Genomic DNA, 22,420 nt, shown 5'->3' on the forward strand with positions numbered 1-22,420 from the left:
GCCGGCAGTGGAGTCCCTTACCTGTACCTCACCAACATGGAGATCTCTGTACAGGACCTGCAGGTGAGGAGGGGGAGGGGAGTCACGTGACTCTGAGAGCTGTCACTGAAGTGTTGTTTCAGTGAGCACAGCACACAGAAGTGAGACACAGAGAGTCTTTAGCTTTATTTCTCACCCTAGGCTTATACGCGAGTCAATACGTTTTCCCAGTTTTTGTAGGTAAAATCAGGTACCTCGGCTTATACACGGGTCGGCTTATACACGAGTATATATGGTATACAGTACCTTACTGTACTTGCTATGGGGCACTGAAACACTGTATTTTTAGTGTGTAATAATAACATGCAATATGCACTGTCGTAACTTTCTCAGGGGCCCCAGCCTGAAGGCCAGTTAGGGGGAGATTTGGGGTGAGTGCTTATTTGTGCCTAGGGTTGCCACCCGGCCGGTATTTTACCGGCCTAGCCGGTAAAACACCTGCCAAGGCCGGGGCCGGTTATTACAAATAGTTGCCGGTAATTTGTAATATCCTTTAAAAAAGCCCTCGGCCTGCCCCCATGTGCGCAGAACTTACCTTTTTTTGTAGTCTTCTTCGCATCGCCGTGATGTTGCTCCGCCCCTTTTTGTGTCGCGCTCCATAGCCCCGCCTCTTTTTGTGTCATGGTCCGCCTCCTTTTTGTACCCGCCCCCCACCGGCCGGTTATTTTTTTCATTAAAGGTGGCAACCCTATTTGTGCCCTGTGAACCCCTGGAATTAATGCAGGGCAACTGTTACCCCAATGTTTCTATATATCTGTAACCTTGTTATGAGCTAAAGGGATCCAGTCTGGAGGCCAGTAGTGGGCAGGGAGGAGAAAGGCAGTGCTGGGCTAGGAAATGATAGCAGAGCTGTGGCAGTGCAGAGAGCCATTGGGAACCATTGAGTTAGTGCAGGTCCTACAAATAGTACTGGCTTATGGTTTATTTATACCTCATATAACAGGAGTGCACTGCCAACACTGGTGATAGGGAACAGGAAGAGGAAAAAGAACATACTTGGGAAGCAGTCTGTGTGGGGATGGGATAGCAGAGGGAACACTGTCACAGCTCTTTCACCTTATCTTGCAAGTAACCAGCCTCAAACAAACTCTCACAGCAAAAAGCACAATTCCCCCCTCCCAACTCTGTAAACGTTAGTTCAAAGGAATGCAGAGCGAATTTACTGAAGAGCAGGAGGTTTGATAGCTGTCTGTGCAAGGAGTACTGCTCGTGTATGCTTGAGAGCAGGTAGTAAGTCAGAATTGAAAGCAGCTTCTCTCCAGACCATGTGACCACTCTCCTCCTGACGTCACAGATAGGGAAGGGGCAATACACAGCAGAGAGGGGAGGGGCAATACACAGCAGAGAGGGGAGGGGCAATACACAGCAGAGAGGGGAGGGGCAATACACAGCAGAGAGGGGAGGGGCAATACACAGCAAGCTCCTCATGTCGCATACGACTTGGCTTTTTATCAGTGAGCAGCTGCCTCCAAGCACACAGGTAATGCTGTGCCTGCTGTTAGTGCAGCACGTGAGGAATATATAATGAGCATATATGGAAGCCCCCATGGCAAAATAAAAATAATAATAACTTATGTAATAAATTGTGAATTAACATTTTATTTGCCAGACAGTGTTTTTTAAGGTGTACTCTCTATAAAAAAAAAAAAAAAAGTTGAAAAGGACAACAGATTCCCTTTAAATTGACGTGTAAATAAATTTTCCACATTAAAATATCATAAAGCGTTCTCCAGTAATCCATTCCAGAAATTCGTTGCATGTAGCATTCAACCTTTATGCACCCCAAATAATTGAAATAATATATTCTTTTGGTGTTAATCTGGTTATTTAAAGGAGAAAATACATCTTATCGGGGAAATAAAAACTTTTTGGAACCTGGCTTTATCTTCTGTTTATTAGTTCTTCTCTGCAAATTTTGAGGTCACATATAATGTTGTTGTTTATGAACAATGCCACAAAAGAGGCAAACCATACTGCAGACCTTACATATTCTGTGTGTGTATAAGTGCAAACAAAAAATGCTTTGAGTGTATTTTATGCTAAAATGCTAGTTATTTTTACCATGTTCGAGAAATAATATACTTAAACGTACTTATAGCATACAGTAGTTACATTGTCGCATTTACAGAATATTCATACACGTGTCAATATGTATATGTTTTCATATGACATGTATCCTTTATATCAGCCAAGAGGGACAGTTTTTCTTATTTGATATTTTTTCTTGGTTAAAAAACTCTGTGTAAGTCATGGGACACAGTATAAATTGCTACTATAATGAAACATTGCATCACCCAGACTTATGATTTATTTTTATCCAGATACACCTATCTATATATCCAGTAAATGTAGCTCAAGTCAATGCCCTTTGGAAATAGAGTCAGAGCAGGTGTTTCATTTTCTGTAATTTGTCTAGCATGCATGCAGAGTTTTGTTGGCCAGCAAAATGTAAAATTTATAGTTGTGAGAATGGTTATGATAAACATGGCAGCTTTATACTGTATCTGTGATTCAGTGTTCGCAGGTCTGTTTTAAACTGTGCCAAGATGCAAAATTTTAGTATTCTTGAATAGTAGCAATCATTTCTTTTATGACCACTTTGAATTAATACTTACACTGATACACCTATAATTTGTAAGATGTGTATACACTTTTGCATGTGTAATGCAATAAACAGAAATTTCATGATTTACAGTTTTGTGTTTGTTATGCTTTTAACAAATCTTATGGACATGATTTGTATGTGCTGAGAATACTGCTAATATAGGGTTAGCAAATATAATCACTAGCTATGTTAATAGAGCAGGGACTGCAGATTCTTGCTAATCTTAGGATTCAGTAAACTCAGTCGCATTCAGTTACTTACTTACCTTAAATCATCTCATAAATCAATTTAGAAGAACTGACTTTGATGGACTTGGACTTGTCATTTTTTATCTAAACATATTCAGCTATGTAACTAAACTAAAGTATGCAGTCCTAAAAATTACTTTGATTTAGGAAGTCCATTTTTTTTTCATTGAATTTAAAGAACAATAGTTTGAAGGTTCATCTGTAAATCTTGTAGAACATAAAAGGGTACCTGGAATAAAACATACATAATGGTTGATTTGAATATTTCCCACTTGCTGAAGTTTGCATGAGACAGACCATTTATTTTTCTCCCAGAATTGAATATAGTCCATACTTTGTTTGTTTTGTTATTGCTGTGTACTAGAGTCCGTGATTCAACCTGAATAATAGGAAAGCGATTGTAGAATCAAAATTCTAGTTATTGGTTCATTTGTAAACGAACCCAAAATTTATGTCAAACTGTATAGCTCCTGCAATACACAATCACAAGTCAAAAAAGTAAAGCTAAAATGTGGGTGTTCTTAATTAATGTACCCCAAGTCTAAATATGATATGTAAATATGAACAATTTTTATACACTTTGCGGGTTAAGTTTTGGGCATCAAAAGTAATCGAATACTAGAAATTAGTAAATGGTCAGTGATTTGATTAAGACCTTAACTTGCGTGACCTGTAATTGCATGTCATGTAATTTAACCTTTTCCGTGCATACAATGCAAAATCTATGGTGTCGACATAGAAGTACACCAGTGCCATAGAATCACTTCTGTATGTCAATCTCTAGGGCCAGTCTGGATTGTGCAGAACGTGGTGGCATTATAAGGGTTCAAACTCACGCATAAAAAAAAAGGTGGTCAATTTATTTAGTAGAATACAACTGACCTGGCTAGCCATCTAAGTGCAGATGAGGCAAAGCTAAAGTCACTTTTGGTCAGATAAAATAGTAATGAATATGATTTCTAGTTCCATTATGCCAATACCAATATAGTCCTGGATAGAATGCAAATACTGTAATGATGTGAGGAAAAAATGGTTATCTGTTTCTAATCATTTTAAGGTATAGTAAGGCAGGAACAGAAAAAAGAACAGTAGTGACCATTGTTTAAGCTGCAAAATTTTTTTTGCCCCAACTGACCCTGTCATTTCTGTTCTCCAATTCAATTTAACCCAGTAAGTCTAATAATTATTTTACTCATCTCAGAAATATTTTCCGTTTCAAATGGTGAAAAATATGTATATTTATATCGGCATGAATACACATACATAAAAGTCATGAATAACTTGTCAAAAGATGTCCTTATAAATGGTGGTGATGTGTCTTTTGCATCACAACTCACTGATTTTTGTGTATCATGAAAATGAATATTCAAAATCACCTAGGAGTTCCATGAACTACATAAAAGCACTTGCCTGTTAATAGTCATGTTTCTTCTTGGTGGCTTCTAATATCTTGCTAAATTACAATAGAGGCTTTTTATGTAATCTATGTGACCACTGAAGATTTTTGTCATATAACATATTTAATACAAATTATTTACAGTTTATTTACAACAGTAATGAATTACATTAATGATAGCCATTGAGTACAGTAACAAGAGGCCTCCCTCATTTCTACACGACATTCAATTTAATGACTTGAGTTTAATTCATATTCCAGTTATAACATAAAAAGGAATCAGGCACAAATCATAACATATTAAGCATTTTATGTATAAAAATTTTACCATCAATCCAATTTGGCGTTATTAAAAATAAAACATTACCTCTTTAGCTTGACTGAAGTTGGAATTATTTGAATTTTATGAAAAATGTAAATTTTTATATAACGTTTTATTTCAAAATCAATCCAACAGATTATAAATGAGCAGTTTGCAAATAAATTGCCCAACCTTCTAGTATACTGAATCACAAAGCAAAGCATGAGTTCAGGTAGGACAACATCAGTTTTACACAAGAAAAGTCCAATCACTATTTTATTTTTTGGTATTGTACATTTATTAAGTAAATTTGGCTATAGGCTTGTTACATGTTGTAGATCTCTCTGGAAGTGCAAGTAAAACAGTAAATACAAAACAAATCCCTTTGCTGAAAAGGTCCCTAGTGCGGACTGGCAGTGCTGGTGCACCCCAGGGCTTAATGGCCTATATTTCAAATTTGGTATACAGCACACAGTATATATTCAAACCTGTGTGTCTTGATACCAGAGCTGCTTTTCATACACCATATGTTACTAAAAGAACCCCTAACTTAGGTAAAAATATTGTTTTCATTAAATCGCCACAATAAGTCATGGGGGAAGGCTTTACCAGAAACCACACTTCACTAAAATGTGCAGGAAAGTGATTTTTATTGATACTTTTAAAATGGCCGCTCCCTTTACTAAGAAGATTTATGTCTATATTCACTGTAAATACAAAGGTAATAAAATTAATTGAGTTTTACCCTTTGAGAAGGAGTTTTTATCAAAAAATAAAAATGCAACTATGCTCGACCAACAATGAGGTTAACATGTGCAAGGTAGCCAGTAAACTAGCCATATGGCAATACAGAATTAAGTCTCTAGAAACATCTATACTCTCTCCCTGGAATATTGGTAATCAAACATGTTTAAAGTGTGTATGGCTACAATTAGGAGCATACTTTCAAAGATCCTGTTTGGGCAATCTGAAATAAGAAAATATGAGTCATTTTAATCTTACATGCTTTTTCTTGCATGTGTTTCTTTTGTCATGTCTTTTTGTCATTCTTTTGTCTTTTTTTTACGCACAATCATTTTTTGTTTTTTAAATAAAAGTTCATCAGGTTTTAGGTGGCAAGCTTTTTATTTTTGAAAAAAAAAATTGTTAAATAAAAGGCAAGATTGAGATGTCTCTCAAATTTTCTTTCTTTGGATTACCTAACCAGAATCTTCCATTATGCTCCAATAAATATTCAAAGTGCCAATCAAAGCACTTCACACATGTTATCTTAGGGGGCAAGTTTATCAAAATGTGAATTTAACTTTTAATAAATAAAAACTCACCCACATTCTGTTCATTCCTATGGGATTTGTGGAAGTGTATTTATCAAATGGTGAGTTCTAGCTTTCACCAATTGTTAAATACAATTCTATGGGGCAGATTTATCAAGGGTCGAATTGAAAATTTTAATTTTTAAATTAGAATTTTGAGTTTATTTTAGTGTAATTTGACTAGTGAGTTTATGGCAGTTTATGGCAGTTTTTATAAACTCCCATAAACTCTAAATTCAACCCTTGACAAATATGCCCCTAGGTGTCTGGCTGAGGAATAGACTACAAGGGTCAGGGCACACAGGCATATTTGGGGAGATCAGTCACCCGGCGACAAATCTCCTCTTCTTCAGGGTGACTAATCTCTCTGAACTGCCTCCCCTGCCTTTCCTCGTCAGGCAACTTCGGGTGACTTTGGAAAACAAATTCATACGAGTGACATTCCGCCCGTGATTTACATTCGGGGAGATTAGTCGCCCCGAAGAAGAGGATATTTGTCGCCGTCAACTGATCTCCCCTAATCTGCCAGTGTGCCCTGACCCTTAAGGGCAGATTTATCAATGGTTGTATTTCGAGTTTAAGGGAGTTTATAAAAACGCCCATAAACTCCCATAAACTTGAAATTCGGAAAACAAACAACCAATCGAAATTTATTAAAAAATGTAAAAAAAATTTAAATTCAGGTGAATAGGATCGACCTGCAAACTCAAATAAAATTCGAATTGAATTCGATTTGAGTTTTTTAACAACGATCCACCAAACGACTAAAACACCAATTCGGCAGGTTTTAGATTGCGAATAGTTAAATTCAAATTCTTAAAGGGACAGTACATGATAAATTTGAATTTGAATTTTTTTTTAAAACTCAAATCAAATTTGGACTATTCCCTAGCAGAATTAAACTAAAATAAACTCAAAATTAGAATTTAAAAATTAAAATTTTCTCCTTGATATATCTGCCCCATAATAGGAATACACAGACATAGGAGGGAAGCATCTTTGGAAGCTGTGATCATCACTGTAATAGTGCTGATGTACAACCAGGCTGGCACACGACCTCTATCGCTAGGATACATTGTTTTCAACCAAACCACTGATGGGATTTTACTTGCTCCATGCAATATATATATAGTGTTCTTTTTAAAGCTTTTGTGCAATAAAAAGAACATCACTATTTTGGTGCATGAAAAGTATTTAAGCAAGCAATTTACAAGAGAAAAAGCAGTAGGTACAATATTTTTTTAGATATGACTTTCAGTGCATTTATTTCATGTATTTAATGTACATTAAACCCCAGTGCTTTGAAACAGTTATGTTGCTGTTTCTGTTAAAGTAAACAAACCAATACATTCAAAAAGCCAGATTGTTCCATTTATGCAGTGGCATGCTTTTGGGATATCTGTAGGCCATACACTGCTCAGCAAATGAACCCAACATCAATTATTATCCATTAATAATAAAAAAATTACAATTAAATCCAGGGTTGAAGGTGGTTCACATTTGAAAAAGTACACAACTAGAACAAAAGTCAAGTATGTAGTACAAAAGAGTCATTAAGGGACATTAAAATTAAACATATGGTACCATTTGACCTGTTATATGTGCCAGTGACAACATTTAAAACAATGTTAAAAGCACACTAATGCTAAAGTATATTCTTTCTTATATGAAAACAGTTATAAACATTTCTAGAAAAGAACATGATATTTTTTGTGCTGTTTTGGAAATACGGAGAAACTATTTTTTTCTGTACTCTTGATTTCCTGGTCATCTTGGTATTCAGATATTATCTTCCCTGACCAGGATGATCAAAGAAAAAATGTTTTTTAGTTCTTCTAAAAATAAAGTTGGTATAATGTATTTGTGGTGAAGTGTTAGAAAAGTAGGAACATATTTATCACCACTACAGAATATAGCCCAAAAAAATAGATTTTAGCATTAATGTTCCTTTAATTTTGTATGAATTGCAGTTAAATTATCTACAGAAGCTAACTCATTCAATTTGAAAGAGCGTCAATGGATAGGGTGTTTCAGAGATGCAAAGGCACCTGAGATGTTGACTTCTTGTGCACAGTTACATCTTTAGGGAAAAAAAACCTTTCCTGCTCACTACATGGATTCACAAATTATAACAGCAATATACAATGTTGGACCAAAACTACACCTACAAGACCTCCACACTGCAGGCTGAAAAGAAAATCAAACTTTTTATAAAATAATAATATTCAGTTTTATGTTTGTATATATGCATTTTAGTAGGAGCAAGTAGCCATTAGTAGCAACACTGGATCCATTATATTAAATCTTTTGGAGGACTTTGGTAATTTTATACAAGTTTGTTGACGGTTGTGACACTGGTTATTTCACATCAGTCTTCATAACTGATCTACACAGAAGAACAACCAGGCCCAGATTATTTGGCACCCTAGGCTGCCACGTCCTAGAGCCCGCCAGCTTTGGCCACAAATCCGGGCCTGAGAACAACATAACATCTTGATTTATATTATTTTTAAAATAAATAAGTTTCTTCAAAATATCTACGCATCGTATGCTTAACTAGTCACTGGTCAAATGAAAGATTGAAAAGTGTTGCACAAAGAACTGGCTTTTACTGATAATAAAAGGTATCCATCTGTATAACAGCAGCACCAATGGTACAGTCCATATTGGGGTAATAAAAACACTGGATCGATTGCAATTACCAGTAGTTCTTCCACTGCAAAACTCACCATCTATATATGTTTTTTACTCCCACGGACTTACATTATTACCCATATTCTGACCTGTAAATTGTGCATAGAAAACAAACTTAAGGTGATACCCAATTATATTTTTTCTAAATAAGGATGCCTTTAAAAAAAATGTTGATTCACCCCACTTGCCCAAAAAAGTTATTAGAATTAAACAATATCAGTGGCATCTTTTTGATTCCCATTGTAATATCTAATAAATACTGAAATGTAAAGAATACTTTCACCTTATGAATATGATTAGAAAGGTTATAAAATAATATATAATTACAGAGAGAATTAATTGGTTACAATTTGCTCTGGCAAGATTTCCACCATTTTTTATAGGAATCAACCCAATACATTCAAAGATATTTTCCATGCCACTTTACAACTGTTGAGGTAAACATAAATTTTAATATAAAGTAACATGAATGTCTATCTTATCTCTCAGCAGTACATAGTGCTTTTAACACATTCCTTTGAGGTACTGTACAAAGCAATCACTTTCCTGAGTTTTTTCTCTTTTTTTTTTGCAGACAGAACATTAAAAGAAATGAACTGTAGAAATTAAGGTCCAGATCATGGTTTTCCTGTTTTTACTGTTCTGCAGAACAGACAGGTCTGAGGAATACTGTTGCTCATAAAATGGCAAAAATCTGGCTCTCTGTCTATCAACACAATCGTTCATTTGTAGTACAACAATGTTTGAAGTTAAAGCTCTTTATATTAGCACATGCCACCAATGTAATTGTGAGGCAAACAAAAAAATAAAGCACCACTTCAGGCACTTGACAGCAACTAAATCTTAAGAACAGCAGAATGGAATCAACACACAAGGTTCATGTCCTTCCAGAATCAACCCACTTTAACCCGGCTTCTTAGTGAGTGTTGGCTAGCTTAAATAGACCTAGATATCATCTCGTGCTCTCACTTATACACTTTTTTATTTCAGAGCACAGATATTTGATGCATTTTCACTCAAGTCTAACCTGACTCTTCAGATGAAAAGGTATTGTGGATGTCCAAGTACCATTTACAATTTGACCACAAGCGGAAAGGGTTTGTATTCCCTCTGCTGCCTGTGTTCATGTGCCACAACATTCAATGGAAAGTTTAAGCGATATTACTGACTGCAACCAAACATTTTGTTCCATTCAATATATGTATCAAGTTCTTTTTGAGATATGCTAGGCTGAATCTTGCAGAATACATTTTCAAAGTCTTGATATGTCACTGGCCTCAACTGGTTAGGCATAATGGCTGAAAGGTCTGAGGGTGGTATGGCATGGAGGGGACCTACCACAGCTTCCTGACACAATCGAGCCACATCTAGTCCCGAAAAACCCTCTGTGCGCTGAACTAGGAGTGCAACCTCTTTGTCATTGAGACAGTAATTGTGCTGTGAGAGCAATTGTATTATTATCTGGTGTCTGGCTGTGCTGTCTGGAAGTGGAATTAAAAGTCTCTTCATGAAATATCTCCGGAGAGATTCATCTATTTGTTCTGGTTTACTTGTGGCACAAATTACAACTATTTGGTCCTCAGCAGAAGACAGAACGGTGTCAAGCTGCATTAAAAACTCTGTTCTCATCCGACTTATTGGACTATGATCTTCATTAACTTGGGACGAGAGTAGCATATCAATGTCACTAACAAAGATCACTGATGGTTGTCGACACCTTGCAACAAGAAAGGATGCATGGACAATTTTTTCTCCTTCAGTTATCCATTTTGTCACAAGATTAGAGGCAGAAATTTTAAAGAAAGTGGCACCAAGCTGACTAGCTATACATCTGCCCAACAATGTTTTACCTGTCCCCCGTGGTCCAAATAACAGAATGCTTCGAGGCAAGGCAGTAAGTCCGCTAAATGCATCAGATCGTATTACAGGCCATAAAACTTCTTCTTTTATAAAAGCCTTTACTAAATCAAGGCCAGCAATTTCATCCCAGTCTACTGGATGCCCCTGGTTTATAATCTCATTAGTTACAAGGTCAATCAGGTGAGAGTCAGTATTTTTCAACTGGTCGTCCACAGAGTGGTTGGATGAGGTAGCTGTATGAAGTCCAGGGCCTTGCATTGCATGTGGTAGTAGCTGACGATGCTCATCTCCATGTTCAGTAATAGCAGAAGAATTATATTTCCCAAAAGAATCACTTGATCTTGAATTCTTGGTAGAGCTGTATGATGGTGGAGTTAAAGCTCTTGTAGACTGGCTGTTGAATTTCCTTTGTTGGTCAGAGGACACTAACAGCTTTGTTGGCTTAAAAGCTAAAGATCCTGTCTCAGCATGATCAAATCCATTTCCCCTATTTGAGTTGGTAATACTGTTGTCAGGCATTCTGTACATAGGGCTGTGTGATGATCTCTGTTGACCATAGCTGTAATTGCCATAACTTGAGTCAATTTCCCCCTGCCCCGCCATATAGAATGCTTTTCTTTTCAGTGAACTAGCTGAGCTATTAGAGACAACAGATGGTGCTATTGGAGTTAACCCATGGCTCTGATAGCTGTAGCCAGGGACAGTTGTGGGAGGCAAAGGAGTTGGAGCAGGAATACCTGATGGTAGATAAGCAGAAGGTGGAGGTGCACTACCAGGACTGTAACCTGATCCAACTGAAGACTGAGGTGGATAGCTAGCAGCTGGGTAGTTATAACTTGGTATACTGGATGTTCCATTGTAGCCTGATATCAGAGCTGAAGGAGGAGGTGGTGGTGGAGGAGGCTGTAAAAGTCCAGAGCTATGAAGGGGTGATGGATGAGGTGATGGGAGTGCAGATGCTGACTGGCTGCTGTAACTTGTATGCAGATAGGAACCATTATAACCTGTGACATATTCCTGAGATGGTAGTCCTGAATGAAGACTAGGTACGGTGTGACTGCCACATGTACTACTAGAATAACTAGGTTCTGATAGGTTACTTGCCACCCCAGGAGAACTGCCTATGTTGGCAGAAACATCTGATGGAGGGATAGCTGTTCCCACTCCACCTTTGCTAGCTGCGATAACATCAGAAACACAGTTCATGGGATAACCACCTTCAGAATTCAAGGAGCTCTGCCAAGGTTCACTTTCATTCTTCCGACCATTCACTAGACCCGACTGAGCTTCTGTATAGTTGCTCAGCAAGGGTCTATCCATAGAACCATCTAAAAATCCAGAGTATTTCTCTGCATATTTCTTGAGCAAATTTGAAGCAGTCAGAGCAGAGATATCATCATTAGCCCAAGCATACTGATAGGTACGTTGCAAATGACTTCGGTATGCCTCAACCTTATGAGCAGGTGACCGTGTGGTTGATGTTATATCAAAGTGTTGTTCCGGCCACTGTGCATGCTCCGGGGTCCACTGCATCTTCAAGCCTATACAGAACACAAGAGAGAACAAAAATCATAATTATTTCAATTAAACAATTAAAATAGTAAAGAACATTTTGCATTTTTTAACACATTCTACCTAAACAAAAAACACAAAACTATTTTCTAAATGATTTCTATGTATGGTTGGTACTGTTATGCATAGAATCCTCTTTCTGAAATATCAATCAAAAAATATGAGACACAGCTGACAGATCACATCTAGGATACCTCTCTTATTTGGTGCTGAACACCTAGTTAGCACAGTATAATGCACCCTGTGCAGAACAATGTGACACAGACATCATAGGTCATTCCATAATCCAACTCTCATCTAAAGTGGTCCACGACAGTTTCAAATCTGCTTCGTGGAGTGCAGCAAAGCAATCTCCTAGGCAGCGGTCCGTCGCTTTCATCATACAAAGCCTACACCTCGGTATGAATTACAACTGCCTTCTATCTGCTTTTGAGCTCTAGTGTTAAAGAATAAAATACACATACACACATATTAGTTGCCTGCTGGTCTTAGGTTTCTCTGTGTGTTATTCTGGGAGCAAAGAAGTAAAACCACGTCTGTTCAATATTTAAACTTAATCAGCAATAATCCTTTGAAGATATCATAGTTTAAATGCCATGTTTTTAATCTCATTGTAATGGAAGTATTACGTATTTAGAGGCACTACCTAACAATATTATGAATTATTCTTCATGTTTATTGCTTAGTAAGTTATTGCATTTGTCATACAATATAAAAACACTGCCATACAAACTTAAGTAATTAAGCAGCAGCAGCAGGTCTGCTGTAACTGTGTTACACTCTTGTTCCTTATAAACCTTGTGCTCTTTCTGTATAAGAGCTGCCTTTAGTTTATACAGTATATTTAGACATGTGACAGTATAAAAATAAATTATTTTACTTAAATGAGAACTAAAGCTTAACAAAGAAGTATGATAGAATGTTACACAATATGTTTTGTTTCTGTATGAACCCAAGGCAATCACAGCCTTTAAGCAGTAAAGAGTTGTCCCTCTGAAGATGCCCCAGTAGCTCCACATCTTCTTTTCTACTGATTCACTGCACATGCTCTGTGCTGCTGTCATGTACCAAAGCTTACAACTCACCTTCCCAATTTTACATTATACAGTACTTAAACATCAGAAGACCAAACATACTGGTGTTGTTCTAGAAGGATCGACTATCAGCTCCAAGAGCTAGAAAAAAAATGGACCCCAATTCTCCAGATTCTCACTGGTTGGTTCTCCATAGTTGACTGGGCCACTGGCTCTGTAGACCTGAAAAACTGGACTTCAACATCCTTGAATCTTCAACAATACATTGCAATATACTGGGAATTGTAGTCCACCAAAATTAAGATAAATATGGTTGAGCAAGATTGTTTACATCACCTTTAACACTTTGGTTGCCCTCCTGTTGAGTTTTACAATGTATTACTATATTTTCCTTCAGCTTGGATAACTGCAACTTACAAGGAACAACGTGGATTTACTGGAAGAATGGAGTTGTGATTCCCAACTGACTCTCTTTCCCTTGTTTGCAAAATTTCTGCACCAGACTCTGGAAGTTAATTAGCAGAATGATGCTGGGCTAATTGTGTTAATTTACAAGATTTTAGTCAAAGACAATCGTGCCAAGCCTGACTGCTGTCATGCTTCCAACTTAATTACTTAGAAATACTGAAAACAAGGTGGGAAGGATTGCAGTAATTACACAATAAATGTACCACAGCAGGATTCTGTTGAAAATATATTATTACAATTGTGTTCATTGGTGGTTTAGGATGTGTGGAAGATGGATACTTTGGATAGAGACAACTGTTTTCTACTTTTGGTTCTATACATTACCACAAAGAATTTTAAATGAAACAACTCAGATGCAGTTGAACTGCAGACTTTAATTCAGTGGGTTGAACAAAATGATTGCATAAAAATGTAAGGAACTAAAGCCTTTTTTAACACAATCACTTCATTTTAGGGGCTCAAAAACAATTGGACAACTTGAAAATAAAATGTTAATTTCTAATACTTGGTTGAAAACCCTTTGCTGGCAATGACAGCCTGAAGTCTTGAACTCATGGACATCACCAGATTCTGGGTTTCCTCCTTTTTAATGCTCTGCCAGGCCTTTACTGCATCGGCTTTCAGTTGCTGTTTGTTTGTGGGCCTTTCTGTCCGAAGTTTAGTCTTCAACACGTGAAATGCAGCTCAATTGGGTTCAGATCAGGTGACTGACTTGGCCATTCAAGAATATTACACTTTTTTGCTCCTGGGTTTCTTTGGCTGTATGTTTTGGGTTATTGTCCATCTGTATTATGAAACGCCTCCCAATCAATTTGACTGCATTAAGCTGGATTTGAGCAGACAGTGTCTGAATTGATTCAGCTGCTTCTGTCTTGTGTCACATCATGGATAAACACTAGTGTCCTAGTGCCATTGGCAGCCATGCATGCCCAAGCCATCACACTGCCTCCACCATGTTTTATAGATGATTTGGTATGCTTTGGATCATGAGCTGTTCCACGCCTTCTCCATACTTTTTTCTTGCCATCATCATTTTTTTTTAGCAAAGTCCAATCTAGCCTTTCTATTCTTGAGGTTTATGAGTGGCTTGCACCTTGCAATGCACCCTTGGTATTTACTTTTATGCAGTCTTCTCTTTATGGTAGTGTTGGATATCCATACACCTACCTCCTGGAGAGTGGTGTTCACTTGTTTGGCTATTGGAAGGGGTTTCTCTTCACCATGCAAGTGATTTTACGATCATCCCCCCACTGTTGTCTTCCATGGACATCCAGGTCTTTTTGCGTTGCTGAGTTCACTAGTGCTTTCTTTCTCAGGATGTACCAAACTCTAGATTTTGCCACTCCTAAAATTGCAGCAATTTCTCGAATGGGTTTTTTCTGTTTTTGCAGCTTAAGGATGGCTTTTTCACATGCATGGAGAGCTCCTTTGACCTGTCCTTTGATCTGTTCACAGCAAAATCTGCAGTTCAACTGCATCTAAATTGTTTCATTAAAAATTAATTGTGGTAATGTACAGAACCAAAATTAGAAAAAAAGTTGTCTCTGTCCAAAGATTTGCTGTTCTAATCTAATGCAAAGAGTGCAATTTCTGAAATAACAGGAGTCATTTATGAATTCAAAGGCAAAGTATAATTTTCTATGCAAATCACTATATTTTTACCCATAATGCATTGCTTTCAATAAAATGCCAGTGTAATTGCAGCCATGCTCTGAGCTGCATCTGCAGCAAATGTGTTGATAACAGCAAAACAAATATGCAATTGCAACTTTCAAATAGGGTGCAAGTTGCATTCAAAACTGTGTTTGTATCTGTTTCACTGGGAGCAAAGTTGTTGATGCAACCCACTGTGGGACCTTGGAACTACCGGGCCATCCAGGGAGGCGGTAGCTCCAGGGTTTCACAATATCAATAGGCACAATTGCTAACAATTCACGGTGGCATTGGTAACCATATCGTGCAGGAGAGTGTTTGGACACAAGTATTTTAAAGAATTCCATCAATATGTACTCACTAGTGTGTCCATTTTAGGGCACACACATGTGGGTGCATTTGTAAATGATCCCTAATAACAGAAGGAAATATATGTAGAACCAATTAGGGGATTAGTGGACGAAATAAAAAAGTTTAATACTCCCAGAGAAGATAATATTAGCAAAGTTTTTGTTTATCTAGTTTGCCAGTTCACACAGGGCAATGGAATTCCAGGATTTTGCCCTAGTTCCCAAGGCACTCTCAAATAGTCACTTAACAAAATTTTCCCGTAAACTGCTAATTGTAAAAAGTCAAAAATTATTTATTTAGTTAACATAATAAAAAATACATACTGACCCCATATACCTGTAACCCACCTTATACATTTCGTACCCTCCGGTACTTAGTCATAGGTGTCTTTGGCAGTATCCCTATACTGTAGTCTTTATAGTGACATACAAATAACAAGCAGATATATAAAGTGCCTTTTAAATCACTAAGAATTATAATCAATCCCATAAACATAATAAGCATAATATGTTAATCAATCCCATAAACATAAATCAAATTTAATATGTTAAAACCACCACGAATATACTGTATTGTTTAAAAACTCTAGACATCTCATCTCCAATATAGTCCCGATTACTATTGTGGATATATCCAAAATATCATATATATATATATATATATATATATATATATATATATATATATATATATATATATATATATATATATATATATATATCTTACTCATTCTTAGCAAGGAATAGGCCTAATGGTATTTAAACATAGCATGTAACAGCAAACTCATAGTTGAATCATAATGGCAGGGTGTGTTTGTAGATGGAAGATCCAAAACACCTCTTTTTTTGCCGAAAGACTCATGGGATCACCTCCTCAAATTCCTAACCTTACCCTTTCTATTTAGTGATGGTTGAATTTATTCGTCAGGCGCGAATTCGTGGGAAATTCCCGCGATTCGCCGCCGGTGAATAAATTCACAAAAGCGCCGCAAAAATTAGCTGGACGCCGGCGTCGTTTTGCGAATTTTTCAGCGAACGTTATGCCCCAAATTCGCCCATCACTATTTCTATTCCTTGAACAGGAAAATAAGCAATATCCCCACCGTTACATTATGTAAAATGTCTAGTTACATTACTTCTCTCAGCTGCTGGTGGATTTCTGATTTGACTCCTGTTCTCTTACTCTTTCTTTTAGTTTTATACTCATACAACCTACATATTCTTGCTACACTTCAAACATGTGATCAGATAGATCACTAGTGGAGTGTTGCAGTTCACATAACCTTTGATTTCAAATGTCTTACCCTTCACTTTTGATTTAAAGATCTTAGATACTTTGATATGTCCACAAGTCATACATCTATGACTCCCACATTTAAAATGACCTGCTGTCCCCAGTGGCCCTAGATTTCTCCTGGGTGTCTCTCCCCTAAACAAACTTGGCGACAACATATCTCTTAATGTATAGGCTAGTTTCGGGATGATGTTTATACTTGGGATCAATACTTTAAAGAAACAGTCATCCCCATACAGAATAGGTAAAAATTTCTTCAAAAAATTGCTTGCTATATCTATTAGTAAAGGCCACTCTCACTGACCAATCCTGTTATTCTTTATTGTTTTTCTTATTTTTCTAAACATTTTGCCTATCCATTTTTACTGATTTTTGAAAAGTTTTTTGTACTGTTTTTTGTGTGTAACCCCTCTCAAGAAATCTTTTCTACATGTCAAGTGCTTGCTCCCCAAAAGCTCTCTCTGTCGAGCAGTTCTGTAAGGTGGGTTATATGGGGTCAGTATGTACTATTTTTTTATTATGTTAAATTAATATAAAAATGTTTTACTTTTTACAATTAGTAGTTTATGGGATAATTTTGTTTGTTTGTGACATCTTCTTTAGAACTAAATGGGGCAGTAAGTTTATGGAAGGCTTCTATTACTTTAAATGAACCTCTGAGCATGAAGAGCTGAGGGCAGTCTCACTAAGCATCATCATATGTTTATATAATTCTAGCAAGTTACGCAGAACTTTCTAATATACAGGGACGTTACAATCATTTCACAAACAAGGGTTACAGAAGAGAAAAAGGATTGGAGGGCCATACTTGCAAAAGCTTACAATTTAGCAATGTTGCTGGACTACTGCTTTCGGTTTTAAGATGTAACCTTTAAAAACATGTATACAGAGGTGTATATCCAGAATGCAAAGTAAACTAATGCAGCAGTAAAAAATAAAGGCCAATCACTTCCTGAAAAAAAAACCCATTAACAACAAAGGAGAAAGGCCCTTTTGTGTATTTGGCTTTAATTTACAACAGCAGTGTAGTAAAAGTTATAGGGACTCCTAGCATGACTGCAAGCAAAAACAGGACTAAACAGAAAAAGAAGAACAACAATCAATTTGCAGAAAGAAAGTGCCGCATAGTTTCAGCCCCATATTGGATCCTGGAGCTGCTTCAATCTGCAGGCTTTAAACAAGGCCCCACAGGGTTACTTTGCTGTCAAGCTGTATGTGGCAACATAACCAAGCTGACACTTCAGCAGAGAGCGCATAAGTGTGTGCTAGCAAAGAATCCTGCTGTAAGCAGCACTGGGAAATAAACAGAAAGTCAATAGTTATGAGCACGGTTTTTCCATTTTACACACATTTGGCTTAAAGGGACAGGACTATAATGGAATCTAAACTGTCCCTACATGAGAAATGCTGACAATAATTTAAGGGTAAAAGACACGCACCCTCCAATGAGTTGGTAGACAGCACATTCATTGTTCAGATTGTGGTAAAACACTGTATAATGTGAGAGAGGGGTACTCCTTTACAAAGGTCCTGGAGATTACCAGGTGGTGCAGAATTGTGCCCCTTCAGAAAGCACTTGTTTTTGGGGCCTTGCTGTGCTATGTACCTCACGCCAGATTAAAAACCTGTAGTAAAGTGCAGATTGCAGCTCCGATGGATGCATGGCAGGGCCGCTCCTGCCCAGCGCGGTTTCAGGGGCTCCGATGCTGCCCCTCCCGCTCCACGCTTTCAACTTTTAGCGACAGAGCTAACTTGTCTTGTAACAATTTCCGAAAGTGCTATTGCTCTCATTGCAGTAGTGATGTAGCGGGGGGGGGGGGGTGCGACATTGGGGCTGTTGCACGGCAGCTCTGTCCTTACCAGGTGTCATAGGACAAGTGGTAAGAATAAGGCTCCTTAGCACGCTGTGCCCACCAGCACACCTGGACTAGTAGGCTAGATGGAAAACTTTATGATCTTTTCCCTAGTCCACCCCTCAGTTACCAAACACCAGCAGCCATGTATTCATTAGGGGGAGCTGCATTATGGATCACCATGACTTGCAGTACCAATGGTTTTTGCACTTAGCACCATGTCCTGCATTTTGTAAATGAGGCCAGGGCATCAACAGACATAAAGACAACCAGGTTTGTCAGAATGTTTGAAGATGTAGGGGTATACGTGTACATTTCAAAAGGGCACAAACAATATTTATACAGAATACAAAAAATAATAATATAATCTTATAACCCAATAGGAAAGGTTGGTGAACCTCTACAGCCTCTAATGAATTATGACCCCTTGCGTATCATGGACAATGAGGGACTTACTGCAGGTCAACAACTGATCAAAAGCCACAGGTTGAAGACTTGTTCTAATAGATGAGTCAGAGCACGTTTTATGCAGATAAAAATATGACAGGAGATATAAAACAGATGACACATTTTCAAACAGTACAAGCAGTCTAAAACATTAAATCAAAACAATGTCACTTTTCTTGAATTATCTGAGTGGTGAAGAAACCTCTACAAGATGTTAGGATAAATTTTGTGTTGCAAACGTATTTGCCTTATTAATGACATGTAATTTCTTTAATGTGCAGCAGATTATCACAGGTGATGAAGATTTATTTTCAGCTCTCCAACATTTCTATACCTCAATGAACCCCCAGGCATTAAGGGGCAGATTTATCAAGGGTCAAATTGAAAATTCTAATTTTGAATTCTAATTTTTGAATTTTTTAAGGCCAAAACTGTCAAATTTGACTAGGGAATTGTTAAAATTCAATTCAAGTTTTTTTTAAAAAAATTCGAATTCAATTTTTGAGATTTATCATACACTGGCACTTTAAGAACTCCACCTAAACCCAGCCGAATTGCTTTATTAGTCAGTGGAAGACGTCCTGGGATCAATTTGGAGTTGTTTGCAGCCTTCCTGACATTCTAGTTTTTTACGTATAAAAGTTAGAGTTCACGGGAGTTTTTAAAAACTCACATGAACTCGAAATTCGACCTTTGATAAATGTGCCCATAAACGCCACAAAACCAGTGGGGTTCTTACTGCTGCAAATTCTACATCCACCTTCTCCATTAATAATGACAAAAGTAATTATGATAGTCTTGCCAATAACAAGCAAATACATAGTAAATATAAAGAGTTTAATAGTAAAACTCCAAATGATTCAATCCCCTTAACAATGCACTTACTTCCTTATTATCTAAACTCTGTATTTTACTGGTGAAAGAAGTGAAGATACTGTAGTAAGAAAAGCACTGAAGTTCTAGGTTTGATTCCAGCAAGGATGATATTTACTGTACATGGAGCAGGAGGGACCTTAGATAGTAAACTTCACTGGGGAACTGAATCTATGTAAAGTGGTGCTGAATATGAATGTTATATAAAGAATAATATGTGAATTTACACAAAATAGACAGCCAACCTATCTGACCAATATAACTGCTGGTCTAAATGAGGTTTTATTAAATAAGAGGACCTGTATGATCTTTTTGAGAAAGAGATTAGGCCACACATATAGGTCAATAATTTTTCATCTGCCTCTATATTGTAGGATTCATTGGATTAAGAATTCATTTTAACGATCATATTGGTGATTTAAAAAACTTCCAGTTCAAACATTGAACAATAAAGAGGTCCACATCTGCTGAAACCTCATTGCTCTTGTAGTACTCTACCCAACATTATTAACACTAATTAAACCTAGAAATGTACACTGGCTAAAAGTAGACCTAAGCATTACATTAAATAACATATTTTTAAAAGACACAAACATACATTTCTTTGTATGAAATTGTACATCATAAGGAGAAACAGAGCACCATAGTTGTTCATGCTGTAGCATCTCTATATGTTTGCTTAGAGGTCTCCAGAGATTTGCTTCTTTGATCACTCGTTCTAGAGATAAAAATACAGCATTGTTATAATTAAGAGTGCTGCTCCAACATGCAGTCTGCCATGGGCAACCTCCTACTTCCACTTACTAGATGAAAATGTTATGACTATTGCTCTAGGAATAAAATCATAAAGTATAAATATATGAAAATGGCTACTGTGTCTTCTGTTAAGTTTTGTTACTTGTTTAATTATGATTATTAATGATTGACTCTAGAAGACTACTGGAATCTTCTTTAATCGTACTTCTATTTCTCTATCTTGTACATATGGGGTAACGTCTAGATTCCAGCAACTTAAATGTACAACCTGCACAACCTAAATGTTGTGAATAATATTAGAGATGAGAGAAATATTTCACTGCGAAAAAACTCCCATAGTCTCTAATGTATAGTTAAAATATGTTGCATGGTGTGAAAAATATCACGGGACAAATGTCCATTGACTTCAATTCATTCGCCAATTTTTCCCATCCCTTTTTTTAAAGCAAAAGACAACAAAGTAATTAACATCTGAATTTGACCTTGTGCTTTTATAAAGGTCATGGAACTCCAAAGTGACTATTAATATGCTCATAAACAAACAAATGACATCACTAAGCACTGATTATAAGTGATGTTATAGCTAAATACCATTTATAAAGACATAATTTACAGGTTATGCATGGATCTTGTGTACTATACATGTACACCGGTATAAAATGAAAGTCTTGCCACCTTAGGCAAGTCTGTTGGGGTCACATAAAATACTTAAATATGAGAAATGTAACCCAGATTTAAAGAAACGGGTCAAGTAAAAGAAGCATCACGCAGTACAGCACATCCACAATACCACATTCCTAGTCAGTAAAGTACTAAAAGAATAAAGTTTCACCTCCTTGTGTTGCAGAAAATTAGAATTAAGGGAAAGATGTCATGTTGTGTGTCCATTATTTGCTGTGTTCTTAAAGAACAAGGGTTGTATCAATATGATCCCACCCTCAGACCTCTTTATTTTGAGTGCAAAGAGTTCTAGTTTACCACAAATCATTAAAGTTACATAAACTATACAAACCAGGTAGGAATAAATATACAGTCCTTATACATTCTTTTAAAAGTAAATGAGTTGGTATCATATAACATGGTCTATCATATTATTCTCAAGCTTGCCAACCAAGTCAAAACCATCAGAATATTGCTGTTTGCAATTGCAATTACTATTCAAGTAATGCCTCCGGGCATCTAATTAAGCTATTAATTACAAGGTGGCACAGATATTCTCCCGTTTACAATTTTTTGTAAGCATAGCCATTTGTCAAGGGAAGAGTAAAATTATACAGTGACGGAAAGGAAACACACTTACAATCTCCACCAAATTAGTATTGCCTTTAACGCAAATTGTCTTTCTATTTATCGTGATCTTGTTTGATCAAAATACGGCAATTATTATTGCTCAACAGAGGAGCAGACAGTTTAGAAAAGACTCAGATAAACATGCAACCAGAGAAACATACCAAAGAGCTCCCATTATGTATTCCCTTTGTTAATTTATAAAATATACATTAAAAAGTTTTATTACAAACACATTAAGAAGAAGACTTGCTCTTATCTCCTTCTGCATAATCAATCCTTGATGTTTAAATTATCACCCCAATCATATAAATACACACATATCAGGGCTGGCTTTAGTATCCTATCAAGGAAAATATCCATTTAAGAACATTTGA

At 36.8% G+C, this 22,420-nt stretch overlaps 1 protein-coding gene across 3 annotated transcripts in view; it reads right to left on the bottom strand.

Moving 5' to 3' along the window:
- Positions 1 to 6,769: 6,769 nt before the first annotated feature.
- fign.S (fidgetin, microtubule severing factor S homeolog) overlaps positions 6,770 to 22,420 on the bottom strand; it is a 103,747-nt gene continuing 88,096 nt past the window's right edge. For all 3 annotated transcript variants that reach the window (XM_018238829.2, XM_018238827.2, XM_041578312.1), the window contains one exon: positions 6,770 to 11,997. In XM_018238829.2, coding sequence (XP_018094318.1) covers positions 9,758 to 11,997 — 2,240 coding nt within the window. In that variant the 3' untranslated portion in view covers positions 6,770 to 9,757. The remainder of the gene's footprint in view (positions 11,998 to 22,420) is intronic.

This window comes from Xenopus laevis, chromosome 9_10S (assembly GCF_017654675.1).
Source record: "Xenopus laevis strain J_2021 chromosome 9_10S, Xenopus_laevis_v10.1, whole genome shotgun sequence".
NCBI classification, from domain to species: domain Eukaryota; kingdom Metazoa; phylum Chordata; class Amphibia; order Anura; family Pipidae; genus Xenopus; species Xenopus laevis.